This window comes from Struthio camelus, chromosome 12 (assembly GCF_040807025.1).
Source record: "Struthio camelus isolate bStrCam1 chromosome 12, bStrCam1.hap1, whole genome shotgun sequence".
NCBI lineage: Eukaryota > Metazoa > Chordata > Aves > Struthioniformes > Struthionidae > Struthio > Struthio camelus.
In genome coordinates, this window is record NC_090953.1 from 18,323,583 (window position 1) to 18,347,178 (window position 23,596).

The 23,596-nt window shown below is 41.2% G+C and overlaps 2 protein-coding genes across 7 annotated transcripts in view; one reads left to right on the forward strand and one right to left on the reverse strand.

Moving 5' to 3' along the window:
• LRRC49 (leucine rich repeat containing 49) overlaps positions 1-22,399 on the reverse strand; it is a 69,057-nt gene extending 46,658 nt beyond the window's left edge. The window contains exons 1-7 of one of the 4 annotated variants that reach the window (XM_068958770.1): positions 21,501-22,399; positions 17,005-17,320; positions 10,456-10,515; positions 9,761-9,848; positions 7,177-7,282; positions 5,433-5,636; positions 1,166-1,232 (exon numbers count right to left, since the gene is read on the reverse strand). In XM_068958770.1, coding sequence (XP_068814871.1) covers positions 1,166-1,232; positions 5,433-5,636; positions 7,177-7,282; positions 9,761-9,848; positions 10,456-10,515; positions 17,005-17,320; positions 21,501-21,523 — 864 coding nt within the window. In that variant the 5' untranslated portion in view covers positions 21,524-22,399. Of the gene's footprint in view, positions 1-1,165; positions 1,233-5,432; positions 5,637-7,176; positions 7,283-9,760; positions 9,849-10,455; positions 10,516-10,766; positions 11,019-11,160; positions 11,351-17,004; positions 17,321-21,500 lie in introns of those variants that run through there. The other 3 variants (XM_068958771.1, XM_009681473.2, XM_009681475.2) reach the window with 3 other exon arrangements.
• Positions 11,168-23,124, forward strand: LARP6 (La ribonucleoprotein 6, translational regulator). 3 transcript variants are annotated; one of them, XM_068958774.1, is made up of 3 exons: positions 11,168-11,365; positions 20,852-21,044; positions 21,487-23,124. In XM_068958774.1, the coding sequence occupies exons 2-3, from the start codon at positions 21,003-21,005 to the stop codon at positions 22,561-22,563; spliced, it is 1,119 nt and encodes a 372-aa protein (XP_068814875.1). In that variant the 5' UTR covers positions 11,168-11,365; positions 20,852-21,002; the 3' UTR covers positions 22,564-23,124. The 3 variants fall into 3 exon arrangements, with proteins under 3 accessions (XP_068814875.1, XP_068814873.1, XP_068814874.1); XM_068958772.1 differs by lacking the exon at positions 11,168-11,365 and adding an exon at positions 14,022-14,178; XM_068958773.1 differs by lacking the exon at positions 11,168-11,365 and adding an exon at positions 15,987-16,058.
• The last annotated feature ends 472 nt before the right edge of the window (positions 23,125-23,596 follow it).

Here is a 23,596-nt window from a genome sequence, read left to right on the forward strand (position 1 = left end):
GCGTGCACATCTGCATGCCTAATCTGTAAGAAACTATATACAGAGGCAACAAGGTGAGGATTATAACTACCAAACCACAAACCTAAAAGTAGTCACTGCAAGGCTCTAGTGGCAATGTTACTCTGTTCCAATACTGCCTCTGTCACTACTGCACAACATGCATGCTGCTATACTAATTATGTTATTCACAGAAGCCACAAAGTTATCACACATGACAATAACTCATTATAGTGTTATGAGGCGGGGGAGCGTGTGAGAGCATTCCCATTCCCCACTGTCGAGCAGTAATTTAATAAAGAACACACTACACATCAGTGATAAATCAGATTGTCAAAACAGGAATCCAGAAGATTCACATATTGGCTTTATATAGTCACAGTAACCATATGTTGGTTTTAAACAACGTAACCATGGAACACTTTGTATCTCATGTGTTTTAAATTTATTTTATAAAAGAACACTATCTGGCTTACCCTTGTTTACTTTACGTTGTTTCTGATACCTCCGTTAAACAGTAATCTTTCTCTTACATATACTTCAGCTAAAGTTTCACACATCACGCAGATCAGCTGTTCAGAATACACAGAAGTGACAGCACAGTCTCCATTTGGAAAAATTCAATAGAAGTGACTTCAGTAAGTTCAGAAGCCTGAACGAATCAAGGGCTCAGATCCATTCTACTTTTTCCTATAGGAATCTATAAATCCTTTACAAATATGTAAGGAATCTTCTATTGTAAGATCACCAATAGCAGAAAGAATTAAAAAACAAAAATCAATGTGAGCTTAGATTTGTCTGAGTGACTATACTACTTTAACTATAACACAGCTACTTCAGTTAGATTAATTAGATTAATTAAATAGATAATTAAATAGATTAATTATCTAATTATTCTGTAGCTCTGCCTGAATGAGTGCTGTTATACTTGGCTGCCTCAGCATTTTGGTTGCTGTAACTTTCTGAAAGTACAAAATGCTGGAAAGACAGAATGGATACCAAGATTCAAAATAATACCATAGCACCTTTGATTAATCTACTGATTTCTGTGAACTCAACTGTTGCAAAGTTCATTAGCAGTTCCCCTTCAGAAGGCAATAGTTAAGTAAGGGACACAGAAAACACATCACGTCTATGCAAGCAACTTAATAAATTTATGGCACTGTACCTGATTTCCATGAAGATCTAAAACATCAAGGTTTTTTAGGTTCTCCAGATTTGAGATTTTCTTTATTCTGAAACATTTAAACGGCAAAAATTGTTTTTATATTAGATAAAAAATAGCTTTGATTTTCCAACTAATAAAAAGTCTAGCCTTTTAACAACGCCTATGAAGAGTAACAAAGAGCATAGCAAAGCTCTCAGCCATCTAAAATGAATAAATAAGTGAGCGTGCCTTAGGCTCCTGTCTTCCTTTCTGACTGTTAAAAACACAAGATAGCAACAGTGTGCACTTCCCTCTTCTATGAGGGACAGAGAAAGAATGCTCGCACCATTAGAAAACAAAGTAAATAGTTTATCCAAATAAAAATAAATATTATTACTGGAAAACAACTAATCCCAAACCAGTTTAAGAAAGATTATAGTGACACGGACTTTTGAGAGTTTGTTAGAACAACTGAGAATGAAAAACTGAAAAGTGCTGGCCCTATCTAAACAACATGGATCTGAGTTTGGTAGTGTTTCTTCTCCCCCTGTACAGCTTCAGAATCTTAAAGCTTTTCTGCCCTGTCCTATTTGTTGATATGCCAAACTTAGGTTATTACATAGCCAACAGCATCATCTACTGGCTGATATTACATGCCATGTACGTTACATATTTGCTTCAAGAATAATTAAAAGTCACACATAGTCACACAAGCTGAAAATCAAATCTCTGCTAGGAAATGTGCCTGACTTGTAACCATTTATCAGCATATTTCTTCATGGTTATCCACAAACTATACTCCTGTATAAACAAACTAAATTGCACTGAGGGTTACTACAATTTGGAAAATAACTCTTTAAAGTAACTTAGAGTTATCATTCTTCCCCAGAATTCTTCCCCTCTTCCCCAGAGGGCAAAGCCCAGACAGTGCTGGGGACTGGCTGGCTGGGTAACACCTCTACAGAAAGACCTGGGCGGGCTAGTAGACAAGAAAAGGAAGAGGAACAGGCAGGGCAATGAAGGCTGACCACGTACTGGACTGCACTAGCAAAGGCACAGCCAGCAGGATAAGGGAAGGGTTTATCTCCCTCTGTTCAGCACTCGTGAGGCCGCATCTGGAGTAACCTGCTCAGTCTTGGTCATTCCCACCCCAGCACAAGAGAAATAGTTGACACACTGCAGAGACCAGCAGAGGGAAATCATTAGGGAACACAATGCAGAGGCTGAGAAAACTAACAGCAGATCTAATTGCTGCCTTCCGCTATTTGAAGTAAGATTATAGAGAAGATGAAGCCAAGATTCTCTTTGGAAGTGCACTAAATTACAAGAGGCAACACATCACACACCACACTCAACTTGGACAAGGCCCTGAGTGACCTGGTCTAACTAAGTCCTCTCCCAATCTAAATTTTTTAGGATCTCATTTCTGAGAAGACTAGTTCTACGCAATTAGTAAGTCTTACCAGTTATTTCTATAAATCTAAATACAACTTAGGGAAGGAGGAAAACAAATGACAATCCAGGATAGTTCAGCTTTCGCCCACTTGCAAAAGTCTGAAAGGGCAGTAGCCAGCAGCTCTGGTTTTGGCTCAACTTAAATATTGAAAGCATAGACTACATAAAAGAACCGCTATGTCTGTATTCCTACACACACATATGTGTTCCTATATTACATATTTATATGTGTGTGTATTTATAATTTTTCAACAAATACTCCAAATGAAGCGTTATCCTCAGATCCTTCAGCTAATCCTCATTATACATTCTGAAATATAAATATACTATACTTGTCTAAAATGTAAATAACAAAATCTGATGTGAATGCAGTTTGCCCAAATTTGGGAGCGTGCCAGGACTAAGTGTTGATTTTTAATTTCATCGACATCAATATTTTTTTGATCTGAACACATAGTAGAAGATAACATTTTGAATGAATTTGAAAATTTTTATAATTGCTTTTAAAGAAGAAATACAAAATCTAGTACTTGAGAATAATACATTTATTGCCTTTCTAGCTCTATCATCTTGAGTCATTCTATCACTTTGGATTCCTGAACAAATTTCAAGAAGTCAGATGACTCTTTTGCATATCTCCGAATGCCATAAAGAAAAGATATTCTAATTGGTATACAGAGATACTATATGTTTTCATGTATGTGCTAAGGTCTGCTGCTTGACAGGATAAGGGCTATCATTCCCAACATGAGTTAAAAAATTGGTTGCTTCTGATTTTTTCAGAATTCTTTCAAACAACTAAGGCAAGCTGAGAGCAAGACAAATAAGACAACTGTTTCAATGAGCATTTCCATGGCAGCTCCCTGGACTGGCAGCTAATGCCTTTTCACCTATTTTCAGTCCTTTCAGACTAAACTGATTCAAGTTTGTGGAGATTCCGATTTTAGGGCAAGAGGGACCCTGTCAAAGGACTGAGTTAAATAAATCAGCGTGAGCTGACGGGAAAATAGGGCAAGCTAGCTTTAATATTCATAAAGAATCAGAAGAATGAACAGAGTAAGAACTAGAAATTGTTGAAATTGGTACCTAACAGGAAGATATAAACAGGGAAGACAGAAGACAAAAAAGTCAATGAATATTTTGTATAAAAAAAGCATGCAAGTCTTAAATTTTCTTTAATAGAATTAAAGTAAGTGCTCACACCACCCGGAAGGGAATTCACTAAAGAATAAATTCCTACTGAGTCAAAATTTCTACAGTTTGCAGCTAACACCTCAGATTTTCTGACTCTAATTGAAGAAAATAAGATCTGACAAATGAATAAAAGATCTGAGAGTGAAGATGAGTTTTAGTATCTCCAGAAAGAACAGTTGTGAACAATGGCAAGTAATATTAGATACAAACGGCTTGATATCTGCCATATGAGAGAGAAGTATCAATTGATCCAAATGGGGGTGAGGGGAAGAGAAAGAATCAAATGCCATGTTTCATTTAAAAAAAAAGGGTTAAACTCTTTGGCTGCATCTTAATTTTCTGATAAAGTCATAAAAAAATATTGATTGAGCAGATTATACTGAAAAACTGAACTATACAATTCAGAAGTTCTAGAGGTATTTACCTCTCTTCAGACTTACAGGAAAACAAGTATGTAATCTAGACCTAATTTGAAACACTGGTTATTGATAGGATGATTAGCAAAGTTTTATTCATTACTTTCATACACATTCTCTACATTTACAGAAGAACTTCACCGAAATAGTTATGATTACAGTTTAGAGTTCTGCCAGTTCACAATAGCATGCCTGTAAACATCTTTAGCTTGCCTTCCTTCCTATATTTTGGGAGTGACTTTATTTTCCTTATCTGCTTCTGTATCCTCCTATGCTTTCAACTGTTGCTCGTTCTACCTAAACAGTGGCAGGTGTAGACTAGATCAATGGGCTGAGGCAGGGGGGAGAAGAGCAGATAGACCAAGGCCCAATATAAGACCCTCCAGAGAAGCACAGGAAAGCTTCAGATCCCTGAGATAGAGTTGTCTGTTACAAGCCTTTTCCACGCTCTTTTCCTCCATGCTAGCTTAAACCTAAGGCTACATATCTTTGATAATTACATCCTGAATAAATTCCTTACAAAAACTGTCATTATAACCTCAGTTTTTTTTTTTAGACAAGCTTCATACTGTATCATAAATTGATAGCATCTTAGACTTCACGCCTGGAGATTTCAGAGGCTTTTTCAGGAAGTTTCACTGCATCTCTGTCTCAGCACAGGGAAAGCTTGCTGTTAAACTCAGCAGGAGCCCAGAGCTAGCCTCAGATCTCATTTCCCGACTGATATTGTAGAAACAAGATCTCCTTGACTAAATTCAGAAGCTTAAATCCCCAAACACTGTATTGTCATGATGTTGTTCTTTTACTTTATATTTTTACTTCTCTCACTTTGAGGCTGGAAGTTTTGACTCATCAATATCCATCAAACACACACAAATTCACTCTTTCAACATGAGAAAAGACTACGAAAGCAAACCAAACTAGCAGACAATTCCCAGCAATGCAGCAAGCAAGAGCTGGGGAACATTCAGCACCAAGCAAAGTGTTCCCCACGTAGCAAATGCAGAGAAATGCATTGAACTCTATTCTGCATCTCAGAAAAACATGCAAGTATGTGTCACAAGGACAGCAGCCTGAAGACCCCAGGAAGTGAGCCATCTCACTTGCCTCACAGTCAATATCACAATCTGAAAACTCTGTAAACAATTAATACAATGATAGATCACCAATACTACACCACAAAGAAACAGGCTGCTTTATTACGTTAGTTTTATTATTTTTACCTGTTCTTCCCCAACAGAAGGACTCGTAGGGATCTTAGAGTTGAAAGCCCACTAATTTCCTCTATCTGATTATCATATAAATCTAAGAAAACAAGATGCTGTAGATTAGAAATATTCTGGATCCGAGTTATAAAGTTATGCTGAAAATTCAAAAGGCGAAGATGATCTTCCCCATCGATAATTGGGCACACTGTCAGTTTTTGCCTGGAGAGGGAAGAGAAAAATATCCTTAAATAACAAGTCAGTAATCCACCCTTTGTATTACCCACTCTGACTGAAGTGAAAAAAGCACATTAACTTAATTAAGGTAATTAAGTTCACTAACATTAGAGAGACATGGCACTACTGGAGAGAGTCCAGCAGAGGGCTAGGAAGATGATGAGGGGGCTGGAGGACCTCTCCTATGAAGAAAGACTGCAAGAGCTGGGCCTGTTCAGCCTGGAGAAGAGAAGATTGAGAGGGGATCTCATCAACGTGTACAAGTATCTGAAGGGGGAGTGTCAAGAGGATGAGGCCAGCCTCTTCTCCGTGGTGCCCAGCAACAGGACGAGAGGCAACGGGCAGAAACTGAACCACAGGAAGTTCCACCTAAACCTGAGAAAAAACTTCTTGGCTGTGAGGGTGACAGAGCATTGGAACAGGTTGCCCAGAGAGGTGGTGGCGTCTCCTTCCCTGGAGATATTCAAAACCCGTCTGGATGTGATCCTGGGCAATATGCTCTAGAGGCCCCTGCTTGAGCAGGGAGGTTGGACTAGATGATCTCCAGAGGTCCCTTCCAACCTAAACGATTCTGTGATTATTTTAAACAAATGTGGGAGGTGGCAATGACTCTTTAATATAAGAGTATTTGCATCAAAATGTAGCAGAAATGCTTTCAGAATTTTCAGAAAGCCTGTTCTTAATTAGCGATTTGCTTGTTACATAGAAGTCTTGCACAATAACCATCAGTTCAAAAGTTTCATGTTGTGACCACACTATAAAATTTCAATAGATAAAACCTGCCAAGCAGCCTTTTGAGATCAGAATTCAAGGTCTGCTATGTCTACATATTTTTCTTTGGTTTACAGAATTTTATATTTAGATTGTAAATACATGAAATAGTAATCATTAATATGTAGAGTAAAAAAAAATACAGGAAGCCTTCCTGAAAACGGTTATTCCCATCTTAGAACTACCTCTAGACTACCTCAGTCCTACTGAGCACACACAACTCTTTGGACTATGTAAACCTTAAACTAAGAAAAACAACAACAACAGCCCTCCCCCTCAAATAAAAAAGCTCTGTCTTTACAACTAAATGTGTCTTTCAGATAACCAGGATGAAAAAAGTTAATCCATCGCACTAGAACTTGATATACATTAGGCTCTGACTTTCCATGGATTTCTTGCAGGACCTTGAGTTCAACTCTTCAGCTAGTTGAAAACAGAAAACCCTAACGCAGTACTACCTTAGATGACTGCTGTATGAATATATTTACAATCACATTGAATTTTTACCACAAGGAGATAGATACAGAATTTCTTGATGGGAAGTGATTCATCTCACTCAAAAAATAACCCCAAACAAACAAAAAACACATACACACCACCCCCAGCCCACATATCATCTACCACAATGGGCATTACCAAAATAGTCTTCACTTCAGACCATTAGATACAGGAGTCACAAGCTACGATGTGCATAAATCTCATGTACAGAACATGACAACTAATCTAAATACACCCTACTAAAAATATTTCTCACCTTTCCAGGGTAAGCCTATCAGAGTTCAGTATTTTTTCTTCAGCTGTACGTTGCAATACAGGAAATGTTGTTATTGGTGAACTACTCCCAAAATTTGTGGTGTTATCTGTCAGAAAATCATAGAGAGAATATTTGAACTACCTATTGAGAAAAATCTCCTTATTAATTAAAGAGCAGAATTTTCTTATTAAAAGTTACATAGTGCATGAAACTGCACTTTGCCTCCATTCAGTGCTTCTGAATATCAGCTCTTTCCTGCCATTTTTAGCTTACCATAAGTCTTCCACACCCTCTTTCAAAAATATGCCTATTTGCTTGATTTGTGACAGTTTTTTAAACAAGTTGCAATTTGTCATAAAGCAGATATCAAAGATTCTTTTGTTTTGATTAGAACAACCCAATGCTGTTTTAAGGTAAGGTGGTATATCGTTTTCACGACTTAAACATCTGGACTTAAAGAGATGTTATCTAACTTAGAAATATTTTATTTTATAAAAGGACAGGTCAAGTAGACCTAGACACTACTAGAAACTAAGGCACCAAACCACTTAACAGTCCTACTGAGCCAGAGATGAAAGCAAATTCTTGCAAAGGTAAAGTGTACTCAGCACCTAAACAACGGGTATTTTATCTCACTTCATTATCAAGAAACAGGCAGCCCTTTAAAACACATTTACATAACTGTCTATCTCCACTCCTATTGTTAATGTAATGAAGGAGAAGAAAAATGACTAACAACATCGAGAAACACACCAACAAATGTGCCCTCCAAACTCTGGCTTATTTGGAAGACGATCCACTGAAAAATATTAGTCAAAAACAAATTACCATGCATGCGCACTGACATAAGGACACATGCTCAACTTTCACACAGGTCTGCCCTTTTATTTCAATAAATCAGAGATGTCAATAAGACAAATTTTTCAACAAACAACAAAGATTAATTTCTCCACTACTAGGAAAAGTGAGCTCCTTATTGTCTGTAGCACGTGAACAGAAGAGATATTCAAATAACTACTAGCTTTGCTGGGCTTTAGTTTGATTGAGAACCTTTTCAGTGCAACCCTCTAACTTCTAGCTACTCTAACAAACCAGTATGTAACAAATTAACATTCTTCGTCTCCTTCAAAGTGAAAATAATTGCAAAGGAAAAAAGATTAACTTTTGAGATAGGAGATAATGAATTAAAGTCATTGCAAAAGTCTATCAAAAGAGTTTTGCCTCAGGCTTCAAGCCAATAAGCACAAGATCAAAGACTTAAAAATGAAACATGACAAGATGGCAATAAAGGGACTTATTCCTATAATGTCATCCTCCTAAAGACATGCATGCAAGAGCCCTATTACTGCCCTTTTATTATATAAAGGCAGATAAAAAGCCTATAGTTAAACGCCTATATTATGTTTTGAAAGATTTCCATTAGTTTCCTGACACTGATCAATTAATCTCCCTTAATACGTCAAGGGAATAGTAGGAAACACTTGCCATTTAATCATACATTCTGATAGCTAGAAGCAGGACATCTTGCAGGTCATAACTTCTCAGTAAGACACCCGGTTTAAAAAAAGACTAACAGGACAAATTTTCACTACTACCTGAAGCACATGAACTAACACTGTTTTGTTAGGCTCTGGATTTTGGAAGTGTTCGAATACAGGACTCCCCAAATCCTGAGAGAGGACCTGTATTTTGCTTCAACTCCAAACCAGAAAGTTCAGTCAGACTGGATAGTACTGGAACATACATCTGCTTATTACACACCAAAGGACTCAATACTCTTGGATTTCCTGGCAACAGAGGAAGGAGCGGGGGGGTGACAACTGCAGAGCTGAAAGTCATTCCATAATAAAGTAAACTGATTAAGTAAAGACTCCTAAGAAATCACTCTGCACTGAAGAGCTGTCGGTCTTTATTTTTCACTGGAATGAAAGAAAAAAAAAAAAAGTTGTACCAGATACTTAAGTGTCATTATAATTAAACTGATCTCCTGTCCTAACCAATCGCTCTTTCTATATGACATGCAAGCAGCAGCAATATAGCAAGGAGTGTTGCATTTCAAGGGTCCTTCAGGCTTCAATACAGTGATATTGCCAAATGCTTTGCTTTTCAGAGCCAAGGGAATGCAAATACATTAGGAGAACCATCAACTCATATCAGGTGCTCTGTATTAGTCACTAACTTTGTTTAAATATATTAAAAAGCTAAGTAACCATTAAAAGGTTACAACAGAGACTTGTGTGGCTTCATAGGGAACGTACAGTCATGCCCATAGACAGTCTATGGATTTGCAGAAAAAAAAAAAGATCTCCCATAAACAAAATGAGGGGAAAAAAGCAATGAGAAAAGCATGAAAAGCAATTAAAAACACGAGAAAATAACTAGGCAGCAGAAAGATGGAAGTTTTAGGACATGATGTAGCAGTAATTATTGAATTACCACAATGATTTAGGAAAAGCTGTTACACTTGCATATGAAATATTGTCCTGTTTTCCAATTGCAATATAGTCTTTCTTTGCAAGAACACTGTTTAGTTAATTAAAAAGAGATACTGGAGACCAAAAAATTCAAACATATTGAACATTACCTTGTCTTCCTGAATAATTTTTTTCCAGATCATGCTGGAGAAGTCTGTTATGGAAAGATGACTGCTCTTTATTTATCCTGAATTCAAACTGTAACACAATGTTTAAGACATGACAAACGTGAAAGTTTTGAAATGCAAATACACACACACACATATATATATATATATTTTTTTTTTTTTAACATGAACAAACAAAACCTGAGTAACTACTACAGTTCTCAGGATATTCCATGAACGTTTAAGAAATAATAGCAAAATTACTTCATCTTGAAGAGAACATTCATTCTATTAAGATGCTACTACTTAAAAGTTTCACCTTTGAAAATCAAAATGAACACATGGAAACTACCAGCATGGTCATCTAAAGTTGACTAGATGAGAACATGCTCTATTAAAAAACAAACAAATAAAAAACTACAAAGAGTACTGAACTAACAGGAAGAGAAGAAACACTGACAGAAAAACAAGACATCATATATCAACCTTACAGCACACTAGTACAGTGATTTTACTTTACAGATCTTCCAGAGGATGAAATAAATTACCAGAAGACTGTCAGATACATCAGATAATGCATTAAAAGTAAACTCCTTGCTATTAAAAAAGGCATCTCCTGTCAGCAAACATGTAAATTCTGGTGCACTATACACTTGCATTATCTAGTACTATTACTTAGAGAAAAAAAAAATAATTACTGGTTTGTTTTTATCTGCTATTGATGAAGTCTGGATAACCAGCTGAAGACAATTGTTAACCTGCAAATTGAAGGGGGAAAAAAGAGAAATATTACATTTTTCAAGAACGTATCTTAAAACAAAAAGTTGAATGTAACATTTTTAGAAGGAAGGTACTTCCAATAGGATAGTGGGAAATTATTTTCCAAAACTATTATTAAGTACATTAATTAGTCACAGTATTAAGTAAAACTAAGCTGCCCTCAGTATTATAAACACCCTGAAAGAACTACTTCCATACAGATGTTATCCTCACGAAGACAAACGCTTACTTTTAAGCGCAGAAACATCCTTTCTATTCAAGGGAAGGCATGCCATCCTTTCAACTGGATTTGTAGCACCTCTCACGGTGCTTACCGACTAAGCGATCAAAAGCCTTCACCGGAACTAGTCAACCCAACGGCTCGCAGAGATGCCCACCTCCCCAACAAACAACGGGAAGCGGACGGAGACGCGACAGGAGCGTCGCCGCGACGGGCCCCGCCGGGCAGCCCGGGGCACCCGCCCTCGCCGCCCCCCGCGGCGGGCGGGCCCGGCTCGGCACCGCCCCGCGCGCGGACGGCGCTGCCCGGCGGACGGACACCGCCCCCCTTCCCCCCTCCGCGGTTCGCCCCCCGCGGCGGCGGCGGACAACAGGCTGCCGACACCCGCCACGGCCGCGCCTACCGGGGCGGGCGCGGCCCGGGGGCCCCGGCCGGGCCGGCACTTGCTGGGCACCATGGAAACGAGCCTGGCGGCAGCGGCGGCAGCAGCTAGCGCTGCCCCTGTCAGAGCCTCGCGCGGTCCCTACCACCGCCCCTGTCGGAAATCGCTCCGCCGTTACCACGGCGACCGCTGCTTCCGGCCCGCTCCCACCGCCCCGGCCAGCTTTGTAAGTGCGGAGAGGCGGGGAGGGGGCGGCCCACGTGAGGGGCGAGCGCCGGACGCGCGCAGGCGCGGGGTGGGGGGGGGGGAGGGAAGCGGCCTCCTCCCCCGCCCATGCGGCCGCCTCGCGCCCCTCAGAGCCTCGCGCGCGGTCGTGCCCGGCCGCGCGGCCGTTAGGGCGCGGCCGCCTCGCGCCCCTCAGAGCGCCCGTTAGCCGCTGAGGCAACAGCAGCTGGGGCGCCCGTGGCGCACTGGCCGCCCCGTTACAGAAAGACGCCCTGGTGCTGCGGGAGAAGGACGGGAGAGCGCTGGAAGCCCCCCTCCTTTTTGCTCCGTAGCCTAAAGCTGTGTTTTAGGCTGGTTAGCCCTCATTAAATTGCACTCCGAGTCTTTTAAGAGCAAATCTAAATACAGCTAAGCCAGCTACATGAATAAGAGGGGAAGAATGCAGCTCCTTCCCAGAACGTTTACCTTGGCACATCTATGTCAAAATAACATTTACGCTGGCTCATCTTGCCTGGTTGGGAAAGGCAGGAGAGCTCATCTGGTGTAAAAAGTGGTTCGGCGCGAGTATGCTGCTTTTGCTCCGGAGGGCTGTGCTGCCACAACTGCACAGGCGACGACGGTCCTCCAGCGTAGACAAGCCCCAGGGGGAATTACAGAAATTATTTAAGCGTGGTTTGTAGAAGGTTCAAACTAAGTGTCATCCCAGGTAGCTGCATTTCACTGTTCTATGAGAAATTTCTTCCACAGTCTTTCCACACTTGAGAAGCACGATGGATGAAAAGCACAGAAAACAAAAATATTTCTTACCTTTGCTTTTAAGATACAACAGCAATAAAAAGAGTAGTGCCAGATTCAGATTTTTCTGAAATCTAAATGTGAGCGACTACGCATGAAAACCTGTGAAAAGGCAAGAAGCTGGACATAGCTTCCACGTTCTCAATCCACCTCAGAAAACTGCCTAGCGGGCACGTACTTGTCACCCAAAACGTGAAGACGCTTGGAAAGCAGGGTACGGTTGTGGTGCTTTGAGAGTCCAGTCTGTTGCCTGCTCCATGCTTCAGTCTTGCCTCAGCTCCAGCTGCTGGCAGATTGCTGATATCTGCTTACTCCAGATACACGCAATTACCTACAATTAAATCACGATTTGCCCTCATACAGTTAGAGCGAGCACTGTCATCTGTAGCTGGAGGCAAATCCACAGTTGTTGCTCTGATTGCTCTCCTACGTATATACTCATTTTAGAAACAGATTCAGCAATTTTGTTAGATGCACGAGGGTCAAAATCATTTCTCTCCCGCCTGACAATACTTTTGATTAAAACTGAGGACAGGACAAAATCCATAATTTTGTATATTTTCCAGAATTTATTTTTGGAACGGATTAGGGACAATACACATGAATTGAAAGCTTACAACATTTCTTCAGAGCTAAGCAAACACATGCTTATTTAACATGTAGAGATGCTTTTACCAATATAGACTTTTAACAGTTTGTCTTAATAGGCACTGAAGAAAGTGAAAAAAAAAACAACCCTCAAACCCACAGATGGGTGTAAAGACAGACACAAAACTGAGCGTCTCATTTTATGACTTAGCAAGGTAAATATAAGTCCCCAGAATTTACTGTATCAAGACAAGCTGTTCATGATGAATGCTGTTGTGGAAACGTAAAAAGATATTTGATGTTACAAAGATTAGCAGAAGATTTCTTGTAGGTTTTTAAAGGCTATTTAAACAATTACGATAGCCTATAGGACAATACGGTTTTACTTATTGGCAATCAGAGATAATAATGTAGACACTATTATTTTGCCAGTGCAGATTTGACCGAATTAATAGTGCCTGAAAGCGGTCATCTGGTGATGGCTATGTAGTGGCCTGCATGAAATACATTTGAATTGTTAACTCACACACCTTTTGGAAGCATCACATGATACACATAGAAGACAATGAGGCCCAAAAGGCAACTGGGATTAAAAAAAAACAAAACCACCTCTGCCGACAGCAATATTTAGAGTAGAACCATAGTAATGGGGTGTAGTAGGGGAAACTGGCATTGCCAGGATCTCTACTGTATTTGTTCTACAAATAAGCAGAGGGATTTCAACACGTCACTCCACTTCATCCGTAATAGTCATTGTATTACAATAAATTATTGAAGCATGGATAAGAAAATTAGAGAATATTTTGCCCAATCTTTCTAGCAATAGTATCAGTTAACTGATTTAATATCTAAATAAATCAATCACAAATGAAATGTATAGCATCTGATTTTGTTTCGAAAATGCCAAACTCAATTTCGTTGATTTCTGAAGCGCTTAAGAGGCTGTTAAAAACAAAAGATTATTAATAGAAGCAAGCTAGAGGACTCGGAGAGGATGTCGAAAGCCAAGATGCAAACAAACAGATGTGTGCTCTGGTAATTTTTTTAGTTTGTTTTCTAGGATAAATGCTGCCAAAGCAATTGCCTCCTGTTACAATCAAGACAGTAATATTCAGCTCGTGTTTTGAAAGGGAATAGAATTGCATTAAAGACATTCTTAATTTCCAGCATTAGCTCTTCCTTTAAAATGGAATAGCCTGCTAGCCTCTAGATTCAGCAACTCAGATTTAGAAGGCTTACCACAGCAAGTGTGAAGAAACACAGCGCCTAAGCATGGCATTCATTGTTTTCCAGTTTCTGTTTTCATGATTTGTAGAAGTTGCAAACTGTTCCAATATTCAGCATGCAAAGGCATGCCATGGATGACAGCGAGGGGTTTAAAACTCAGCTGTATTCCCAACAGCAGGCCCAGGAGGAAACCACCCCCAGAAAGTGAGTATGCAGCTTCTGCCCGCCTGCACAGCTGCCCTGAAAGGACTCCTCTGGGAGGGGAAGCACTGCACCAACACTTGGGAGATCTAGGTTAAATTTCTTGCCGTTAGAGAAATTGTATGGCATCTTAGACAAACTATTACGCTTGTCTATACCTTTTTTTCCAAATCTGCAAAATGGAAACAATACTTCCTTAGTTCATGACAATAATAATCTAAGCACAATCCATTTTTGGGAGAGACTTGGATACATTGGGGAGGGCCTGTAAGTGTCAAGGCAGGTAGTTTCCAGAAAGGACAGGAAGCTCCTGTAGCCCAGAAACCCCACAGATGGGTAATGGGTGGTTTTAAATGCACATACCAAGAACTAGCTCCGTGGCTAGATAAGCAACAGCAACAGCATGGGTGTCTGCTTACAGGGTGGCTGCAAGACTGTTAGTCTTCCCAATCAGTACCCTAGTCTTAGCTTTATGTAGTGTGATTTTTAGTTGTCATTTACTGAAAGGCTGACAGAAAAATAATAAAAGTTCATTTTGTGAGAAATACAAAGTATGGAACTACTTACACAGTACTGTGCCAGCAGTGCCCCATAAGAAATCTGTGAAAGCTTTGCACAGTTGAGGTCCATGGGGTGATAGTCCTGACTGGGCATCAGAAGCCCTGGGGAGATATGGCTTCCCCTCCAAGGGCTTGTCTACGTTATTCTTTTGGTTTTAAATTCTCCCACCATTAAAAATACTTTTTAATCTCTGCCTGTAGTTCAGCATTATAGATCATTGTTATAGTTTTTTTTACAAACATTGGTAATTTCAACACAGTATTTGCAATGATGTCGCTCTTCGTCTACACACTCATTCTCTCAGCGTTATTAACTTATCTGTGGCAGACTAGATGATAGCAATAGCAGGATATTTAGAGAAATAAGCTATATGTAGCCAAGGCCAAGGCAGCTCTGTGCAGTGACCACCAGCAAAGCGGAACAGCAGATCCCCTGTCTTTCCCTATGGGATCAAGTTCACTGCTGACACATTGTCTTTAGCCCAGGCAGAAGGAATCGTCAGGGAAATTTAAATGAGTCTCTCCAAAACCTTCTGGTTAGTTGTAGCACAGAATAGTTCTTGGCTCATACTGGTGCTGATCTTGTTCCTACTTAGGGAGGCAAACAACCCCCAGGAACTTAAGAACTACATAATCAGGCCCACAATTTACTCCCTCCTAGAATGCGTCTGCTGTGTTTGTATTTCTATTCCCATTGAAATCAGTAGCAAAACTAGGCCTTACCCAACACTTCTTCTTACAAAACGCTGTTGCCTCAGCAGAGGGTAGGGATTTGGTTAGTGATGCTTGTAAGCATATTTCATAAACCAAATTTTTCTTAGCTTAAGGCATGTTAAAAAATAAGCCCGCCCCATTGAGGCAGAGCAGCACCCTTAGCACGTTTTAGTGCCAGCAAATCTGACTCACGCGTACTGTTTGTTACAGTGATGAGAACAGCAACGGGCCCCTGCCCCCAGGCCGCGTTTTTGCCCATCCCGATTTTAAAACGCAAAACATCGGTGCTGTTATTTCCAGATCTCGTCCTCAGCCTTGACAGCCACGCCGACTTTTGAGCCTCCCACGGCTGGCGGGCGGCGGGGCCGTGCAGCCGGGAGCGCCGCCCCGCGCCGCTGCGGCGGGAGGGACGGAGGGAGGCGGCGGGCGCAGCAGCCGCCCCGCCATGGCGCAGCCGCGGGCAGGCTCCCCCCGCGACCCCGGCCCCGGCCCCGGCGCGGCGGAGCCCGCGGCCCAGAGCCGAGCGGCGGCGGCGAAGGCGGCGGCGGCGCGGGGCGGCGGCGGCGGCAGCGGCAGCGAGGAGGACTGCGGGCGGGGCGGCAGGTCCAGGTGAGGCGCTGCGCTCCCGGGGCCGGGGCCGGGGCCGCCGCGGCTGATGCAACGGAGGGCGGGGGCGGGCGAGAGAGCAGCGAGCCCCGCGGCAGCGCCCGGCCCGGCCGCCCGCTGGGGAGGACGCGGCCTGCCCTGGGAAGAGCGGCACAGCAGGCGCTACCGCTCCGAGCAGCCGTGGGTTATTTCTAACGGAATTTCTCACGTATTTTCTTTTTCTTTTTTTTTCTCAACATAAAATCTGTGACTTTAGTAGAATTAAGACATGAACTAGCAGACTTTTTTTTATAGTTTTGGAAATAAGTTGGCCAGTCACAAAATCAAAACCTCCTTAAATTTTAGCAGAAATAACTGCTACCATGCAACCTACTGCTCACTCTTCCTCTACTGCTTGCCAATGCCATCAGTGGTTGTGTGGGGGTTATTATCGGTGCCCGAAGCCCCCGGATGCCTGCAGCACGTCTTACGGACGTCTGTAAAAGGAACGGCAGGACTGCGTGTCAGGAAAGCGCAGGGAGGTGAAGCTCACTGCTTGTGATCCTGTGCTTCCTGCTAAAGCTGCGCATGCCATAATAGAGTCAATCACAAAAAGATTCAGGTATAGTAACATGAAATTCAGCATTTTGTTCAAAGAACAGTTACTTCTAATTGATTTTCTAACTTAACATCCTAGCACACGTTAGAATGAATTGCAACGCGTTATTTAAATTACAGGGGTATAGTCGGGCAGGATTTTCTGCAGCCACCAGGGCTGTCAACCACCCAACATAAACAGGAGGCAAGCATAGCTAAACACAAGCAAAACGTTTAACCTGAGTCTGCTTAGACTTACCAGGTCTAATAATCATATGCGATTATTATATTTTTGTAAATCAAATATGTACAGCAGTCTACAGTGTTACACTCTACCGCTTGAATTCAGAATATCTTTTGTTTGTTTGTTTACCTTGATGATGACTCTGACGTTCCTTGCTCGGCGAGGAAGCTCAGCCCGCAGGCGGGCGTTCAGCCTGGGGCGGCGAGGGCCGTGCGCCGCAGCAGCCTGCGTGGCTCTCTGGCCGGGCCGGGGCCGGGGGCAGCGATGGGAGCTGGGGGCCGGGCTCGCGGACGAGCCGCGCGCGTCTCGGGCTGCAGGGACGGCGGGGACAACCTGGCCAGCTGATGCACAAGCGCGTGCCCAGCTCTTGCCTGCAGCAGCAGAGCCTTCCTTCAGTTCTCCCGAGCACCTCCTGGGTTTCCTGTGGCTCCCAACACTACAAAGACTTTAATAAACAGTTAATTTCTGGGAAGATGGGCCATGCTTGGCCTCTAGGGTTTCACTGTTCTGCAAGCAAGTGCTAAAAATATCAGCCTTGTGGCATATGCATGAGTCTGCCAAAACACACCATTTGAGGTTTCTTCTTTTAGTGAGGCATTAGCAATGTAGCTCCTCTGTTTAAAAAGCAGGAAATTTAGAGCTCTTGGAAGACTGGAAAAGCATTGCAAGTACAGATGCTCTTGCATGCACAGCAACTGAGACTACGTTTGAGGAGCTCATTACGGGATTTTTTTTTTTTTTTTTTTTCTTTTTTACATATAACGTGCAAGTTGGCCAAATGAAGAGTAAGGCTGTTGCTGAGTGAGGACTATTTCCAGCCCAGTCAGTCATTATACAACTTAAAATGCTTTTCAGTTACCTCATTTTCGTGTACACACTTTCTTTTCACTGCTTTTAATTGCTTTAGTAGTATGAATCTTGCCAAAATTAGTACAATGTCTTGTGGACATAGTTAGGCAGTTCTAGAGATATCATATACCACTAAAACAGGATATAACTATAAGGCTACTGTAATAATACCAGTATCAAATCTAAGACATGACTATTAAACTCTAATGCAAACATGCTGTATATACAAGGCTTGTGTTAAGAGCTTCTAGCCCTGGCCTAGGCTAGAAAAAAATGTGGTTATTTTCAAGCTGAATAACACCTAATAGCTAACTCTTAAATGCCACGTATTTAATCCTCTTCAGTAGGTATTGTCATCAAAATAGTCTCTGACAATGCTGATCTGTACTAAGTTCTTGGTGGAGGCTGACTTTCTGTAAAAAGCCTCTTCCTGATCCAGAAAAGCCCTGAAGTATTGACATGGAGAGAACTATACAGGGTCCACATCACAAAAAGGTGAGTAAAATTCACACATGCTTTTGCAGTTTACATGCAACATTAGCTATTTACTTTCAGGAATGCAACATGTGGTAAGAAACTATTTATCCAAGCACTTGGCATTGTAACGCCTGGTCTAACCCTCCTGAGGGAATGAGCCATTTAATTCTTCAGCGAAGCTAAGAGATTGTCTCGATTCCCCCCCCCCCCCCCCCCAATTTCTAGATTCAGTAATTTAAAGCCATTTCCTCAGGGTCAAAACACTACAATTCTTGGGGAGGTCTCTTCCTTTTAGGTATTTATGACGTTCAGTCTCCAGCCACTTAGCTGTCAGGTACTTCACACAGCTCTTTGGGATGTTTGTAACAAACACGATGTCTCCTTCATACACCTGAAGGAAAGCTGTTCTTGTTCAACTTCAATTTTTTCTGGATGCAGCCAGACACTGGGAAAATCTGCTCTTTAAAAGGTGAATGTTTTTATGAAATTGAGTCTTCAAATAATGCTTTATAACAGAAATTAATTCGAGATTTAAGATTGCTGCTGCCAGTCCCATTACTAGGAGCCCTAATATTGTATCCACTGGTATTTGTTACCGAACTTTCAGTGGTTGCACTGTTGAAAATTTAACTATGCTATTAACTATATTGTCACATAACGCTTATTACTACTGCATCATATTCTTTTCAAGACTCGGCAAAATTTTGTCAAAAGGTTAGGCCGCATCCAGAACACTTAATACATTGTTTGTGAGTTCTGATATCCAAAAGACAGTATCTGTTCTCTGTGCACATATGCATTTAGTTTCCTGGATGACTAACAGCTAGCTGAGTCACAATCTTAAAAAGTTGTTTTTCATACTATCCAAGTAGTTCTGACAGGCTTATCCTTCACAAAGCTCTAAATAAAGAAATCGGTAAATCATAGTTGTGAATGACTACAAGATATTCTCGCTGTGCTAAGAAAAGGTTACCTCAAATTCAAGAGGGAGGTTACAGCTTTTAGAGGGTGGTTACAGCTTTTAGAGGGTTTATTAGTACAGATGTTTGCAAGTATTTGGAAGGTTCAGAGGGGAAGAAAATAAGAGCATCCTGCTTGGGGGAGGAAGGTAAAAATGAACGGCGCATTTGTTGCCCTATCAGGGGATGAGCCATAAGTGAAAAAAATCACTAGCTTCAAAAAGTCAAGCCCCAGACAACTGCAAAAACTTGTGACAACTGCGAGCGCACTCCTTATGCCAAATCCATTGACCCAGGTAGGATCTCCAGACGTAGAACAAGCATTTGCCTGGGCAATGTTTTTGCCTGTGTGCAGCCGCGGGCTGTTCAGGGCTCTGTAGGCATGGCATACATGACACTGTCCTGCTTTAAGGTCACCCCTGGCTGCAGGGCAAACGGCCATGCAGAAAGGGGATTCAGCAGGCTTCGTCCTCCCTGAAGGCTGCCTTCAGGGGATCCAGGTATGGTGCTTGCTCTCTCGCTTAAGATTTCGCAAGCTCTGCAAGTCATTTAAGACAATTTTGGGAAAAGTTGTGCGGCTCCCCCATTTCACTGAGACCTCAGTAATAGCAATTACATGATTTATAGGGTCCAGAGAGCTCACTGGGTTGTTTTTTAATATTATTATTATTTAAACTTACATGATGGTCCAGCTGCAAGACTAGACCTTTAATAGTTTTGAAAAAAATGGCTCTGGCCCATGATACAATTTAGACTTGGGCGCTACAGTTCATATAGCAGCATCCATGGCTGTAGTCTGTGGGTGAACTGTTTGCCCCAATACTACATAACAATCTTTTTCTTTTTTTTCTGTTATTTCAGCAACAAGCATGTGTTGCTATAATTGGATGTGGCAAAAAGTCTATATCAAATGCATGGTTGCAAACACTTTTTTCTGGACAGGGTTTTCAGAAGTGGTCCATTTTGCACAGACAGCTAGATAATGTGATTGACAGTGGTGGGGAGATAGGAAATATGACTGCACAGCAACCTGCATATAAGAACTTCTACTGTACCGAAGTCCTTAATCGGAAACATACCTATGGTTCAAGCCCTTCATCTGCTAAATCGCAAGTGAAGTTACTTTGTCGCTCTGGAAGTGACAAGGAAAAAGTGCAGCAGCCTCAATGTTTTTACCCTCTAGACGCTGGCTCGTGATACCGAATACATTCATGAAGCGACGACGCTTGGAAAATTACCATTGCATCAAGTTAAAACATTGCCTCTTATGCAGCAGTACTCACGAAGCACATAAACGTAAAGTCTAACAGCTTCAGACTGGAAAGTAAATCACTGACACTGGAGGAACTCTGCATAGCACCAAGCGCCTGTGCACCTGCGTTTCATGTTTTGGTGCCAGGTTAGGGTTGGCAGAGGGCTTGTAAGACGCTAGTGTATGTGACTCATTGTTCTGTGCTAAGATCAGCTCTTGGAACGAGCTCAGGAATTTGATTCCTGAGGCTGACTGGAGAGCTTCATCCTCTCAGCTGGCATCAGATGGAGATCTGCATCTGTTCAGTGCCTACGTATAACATAAGCTGAAGTCAGCACTGTGATTATGCCCGTTCATTTTGAGAAGTTTGGTTTTTTTTTTTTTTTGCATCCAAGGCTTTGCTGCAGTCTGTTAATAAAATGATTTAACTCTTTTCCAGTGGTGGGGAAAATGATGACGACTCTGACCAGAACTGGAAACCTCCAGAAAATGACCTGATCCAGAAGTTAATAGCACAGATTGAATATTACTTCTCAGATGAGAACCTTGAGAAAGATGCCTTCCTCCTAAAGCATGTGAGAAGAAATAAGATGGGCTATGTCAGTGTTAAACTTCTCACTTCTTTTAAGAATGTAAGTTAGCTTTTTAAAACTTGTAGTGCCTTGTATAAGCCTAGTTCGTCTAAAACATTTAGAAGGCATGAAAAGAACTTATTTTATATGGTCAGTTTTACAGTCTTCCTCTTTATCTGCCTCTCTGAGTTGATGCAGTTTTGATGTGAAGGTTAGTTTTGTTAGAACTTTAAAACTCTTTCATGATTGTTTAAGGAAATAACAGGCTTTAATGTGATTACATCTTTAAATTATTCTGGGAGGCAGTCTTTTTTTTTTTTTTTCCTCTGAGAAGGGATGGTGAATTTGATATCCCTTGCAAAGGTACAGAGATCCAAAAATTAAGAGTAGTAGAAAGTATCTGGCAACAGAAGTCACTTAAGTTAAAGTCTGTGTGGACTTACTGTAATTAGTTTAGGTGGGTTTGATTAACTGTTCTGTTTAAACTGTGTCTGTCTGAAAGGTGAAACAGCTTACCCGTGACTGGAGAACCACGGCATACGCGCTGAAGTACTCGGACACTCTGGAGCTCAATGAGGATAACAGAAAGGTTAGAAGAAATACTCCAGTTCCAGTGTTTCCAAGTGAAAGCCACCCTACCAAGATGTTACTGGTGTATGATATCCACTTGTTTTCTGAGCTGCAGGCTCTCAACAAAGAACAAGAAAATGGGTGTATGCAAGAAAAGGTAATGGAGCATCTCCTCAAAGCCTTTGTAACTTTTGGTGTAATTACATCCGTTCGTATTCTCAAGCCTGGTAGGGATCTACCACCTGATGTCAAGAGGCTCAGCAATCGGTACAACCAAGTAGGAACACAGGAATGTGCAATTATAGAATTTGAAGAAGTAGATGCTGCCATACGTGCTCATGACTTCATGTGTGCTGAAAATAAAGAGACTGGCATGAAAGTTGTCCCAATAGGCATGAAGCCTCCAAAGAAGAAAGTTCCCAAAGACAAGAACCGTTACGAAGATTCCACCAAGAGTCTTAACAAGGGTAGATCCCTTAATAAGAGAGTGGAGGAGCTTCAGTTTGTTGGTGATGAGTCTTCAGCAAATAGCTCTTCTGACCCAGAGAGTAATCCTACATCACCACTGTCGGGACGCAAAAGTACTGCAACAAGTACTACAAATAAATTAAGCCCTATTATTCACCCAAACAACCATTTGAGTCCTAATGTGTCACCCAGATCAAGTCCTCGGAATAGTCCGTCTTCACTAAGAAAAGTGACCAAAAAGTCTCCGCTTGCTGAAGACAACAAACTTAACCCAAACACTAGCCCTGAAGTTCCAAGGAGATGCACAGATTATTCTTCAGACAGCAGCATCACTCCTTCTAGTAGCCCATGGGTACAGAGAAGACGACAAGGTCAAACTGTAACACAAGAGAAGAGTCCAGTCAGCAGCCCCATGCTAGCTCGCAAAATACAAAATGCAGATGGTCTACCTGTAGGGGTGCTGCGGCTACCTAAAGGGCCTGATGGCACTAAAGGATTCCATAGTGGATGTGAAAGAAGGAGAGCTATGAAGAATGAATAAATCATTCTTTAAAAACAATTTAGGAGTCAGCCAACTGCTTTCTTCAAGCCTGGTGAAAGACTGTCAACCGAGTGACTGAATTATGTCAATATTTAATGTTTAAAGATTTTGTATTCAGGTAGACACTTTATCATTTGTATATTGGTGTATTCACTTATCTGCATTCTTTTTAATGTATTAGTTTGAAATGCCTAAACATTGAAACAGGCATCTAAAACCATTCTTGCAACTATATCATTTGCAAAGCTCTGACCCTGAAGAGTAGTGTGTAGACACTTACTGTTTAGCAGTTATATTTTGATAGCTGTGCTATGTTGCCAGTCTAATCTTAAGGAATAGAGGTTTTGAAGGCTTTCTGTTTTTTTCTCAAAAGGAACTGAGAAACTTATGTAACATTGAGCAGTTGCTCTCACCTTGCATTTATCTCCAAAGAAACTAGCTATGGTTTACAGGACCAAAGCGTATATTTTTCTGTGGTATGAATGAGGATGCTGAGCATTGAAGATTGTTCTGTAAGTTTTAACTTATAATCACATGGAAATAAACTAGAACATTAACTCAGTCTAAATCCATTTCCTTTAAAGAAAAAGCTGTACCTGAACAGACACCTAGACCAGATCTATACCATATAAAATTCTAACAGTTACTCAATTTACAGTGCCTTCAGTAAGAAGAATAGATTGAAATGTGCTCTGCCCCACTATGGATTGTTACTGCAGTGGTCACTCAAGATCTTATCGATTATATGGCAGAGCCATTTTCATACAATATTGTAAACAAAACAATAGTAATCTCACATTAGCTCCAAATTTAACAAGAAGGCTCAGTAACAAATGCTTAAATTAAAATTACTATTAACTTATCTAAAGCCAAAGGTACCTTTGCAGTTTTATTTAGAAAATTATACTCCTGAAAAACAGCCCAGCTACTTATTTACAACTTGAACCAAACAAGACACAATTCTGATTAGATTCCTCTTCATTACAGAACTTCTCTACATCCTTTCCAACTTTCATTTCTGTTTTAAGTTTGC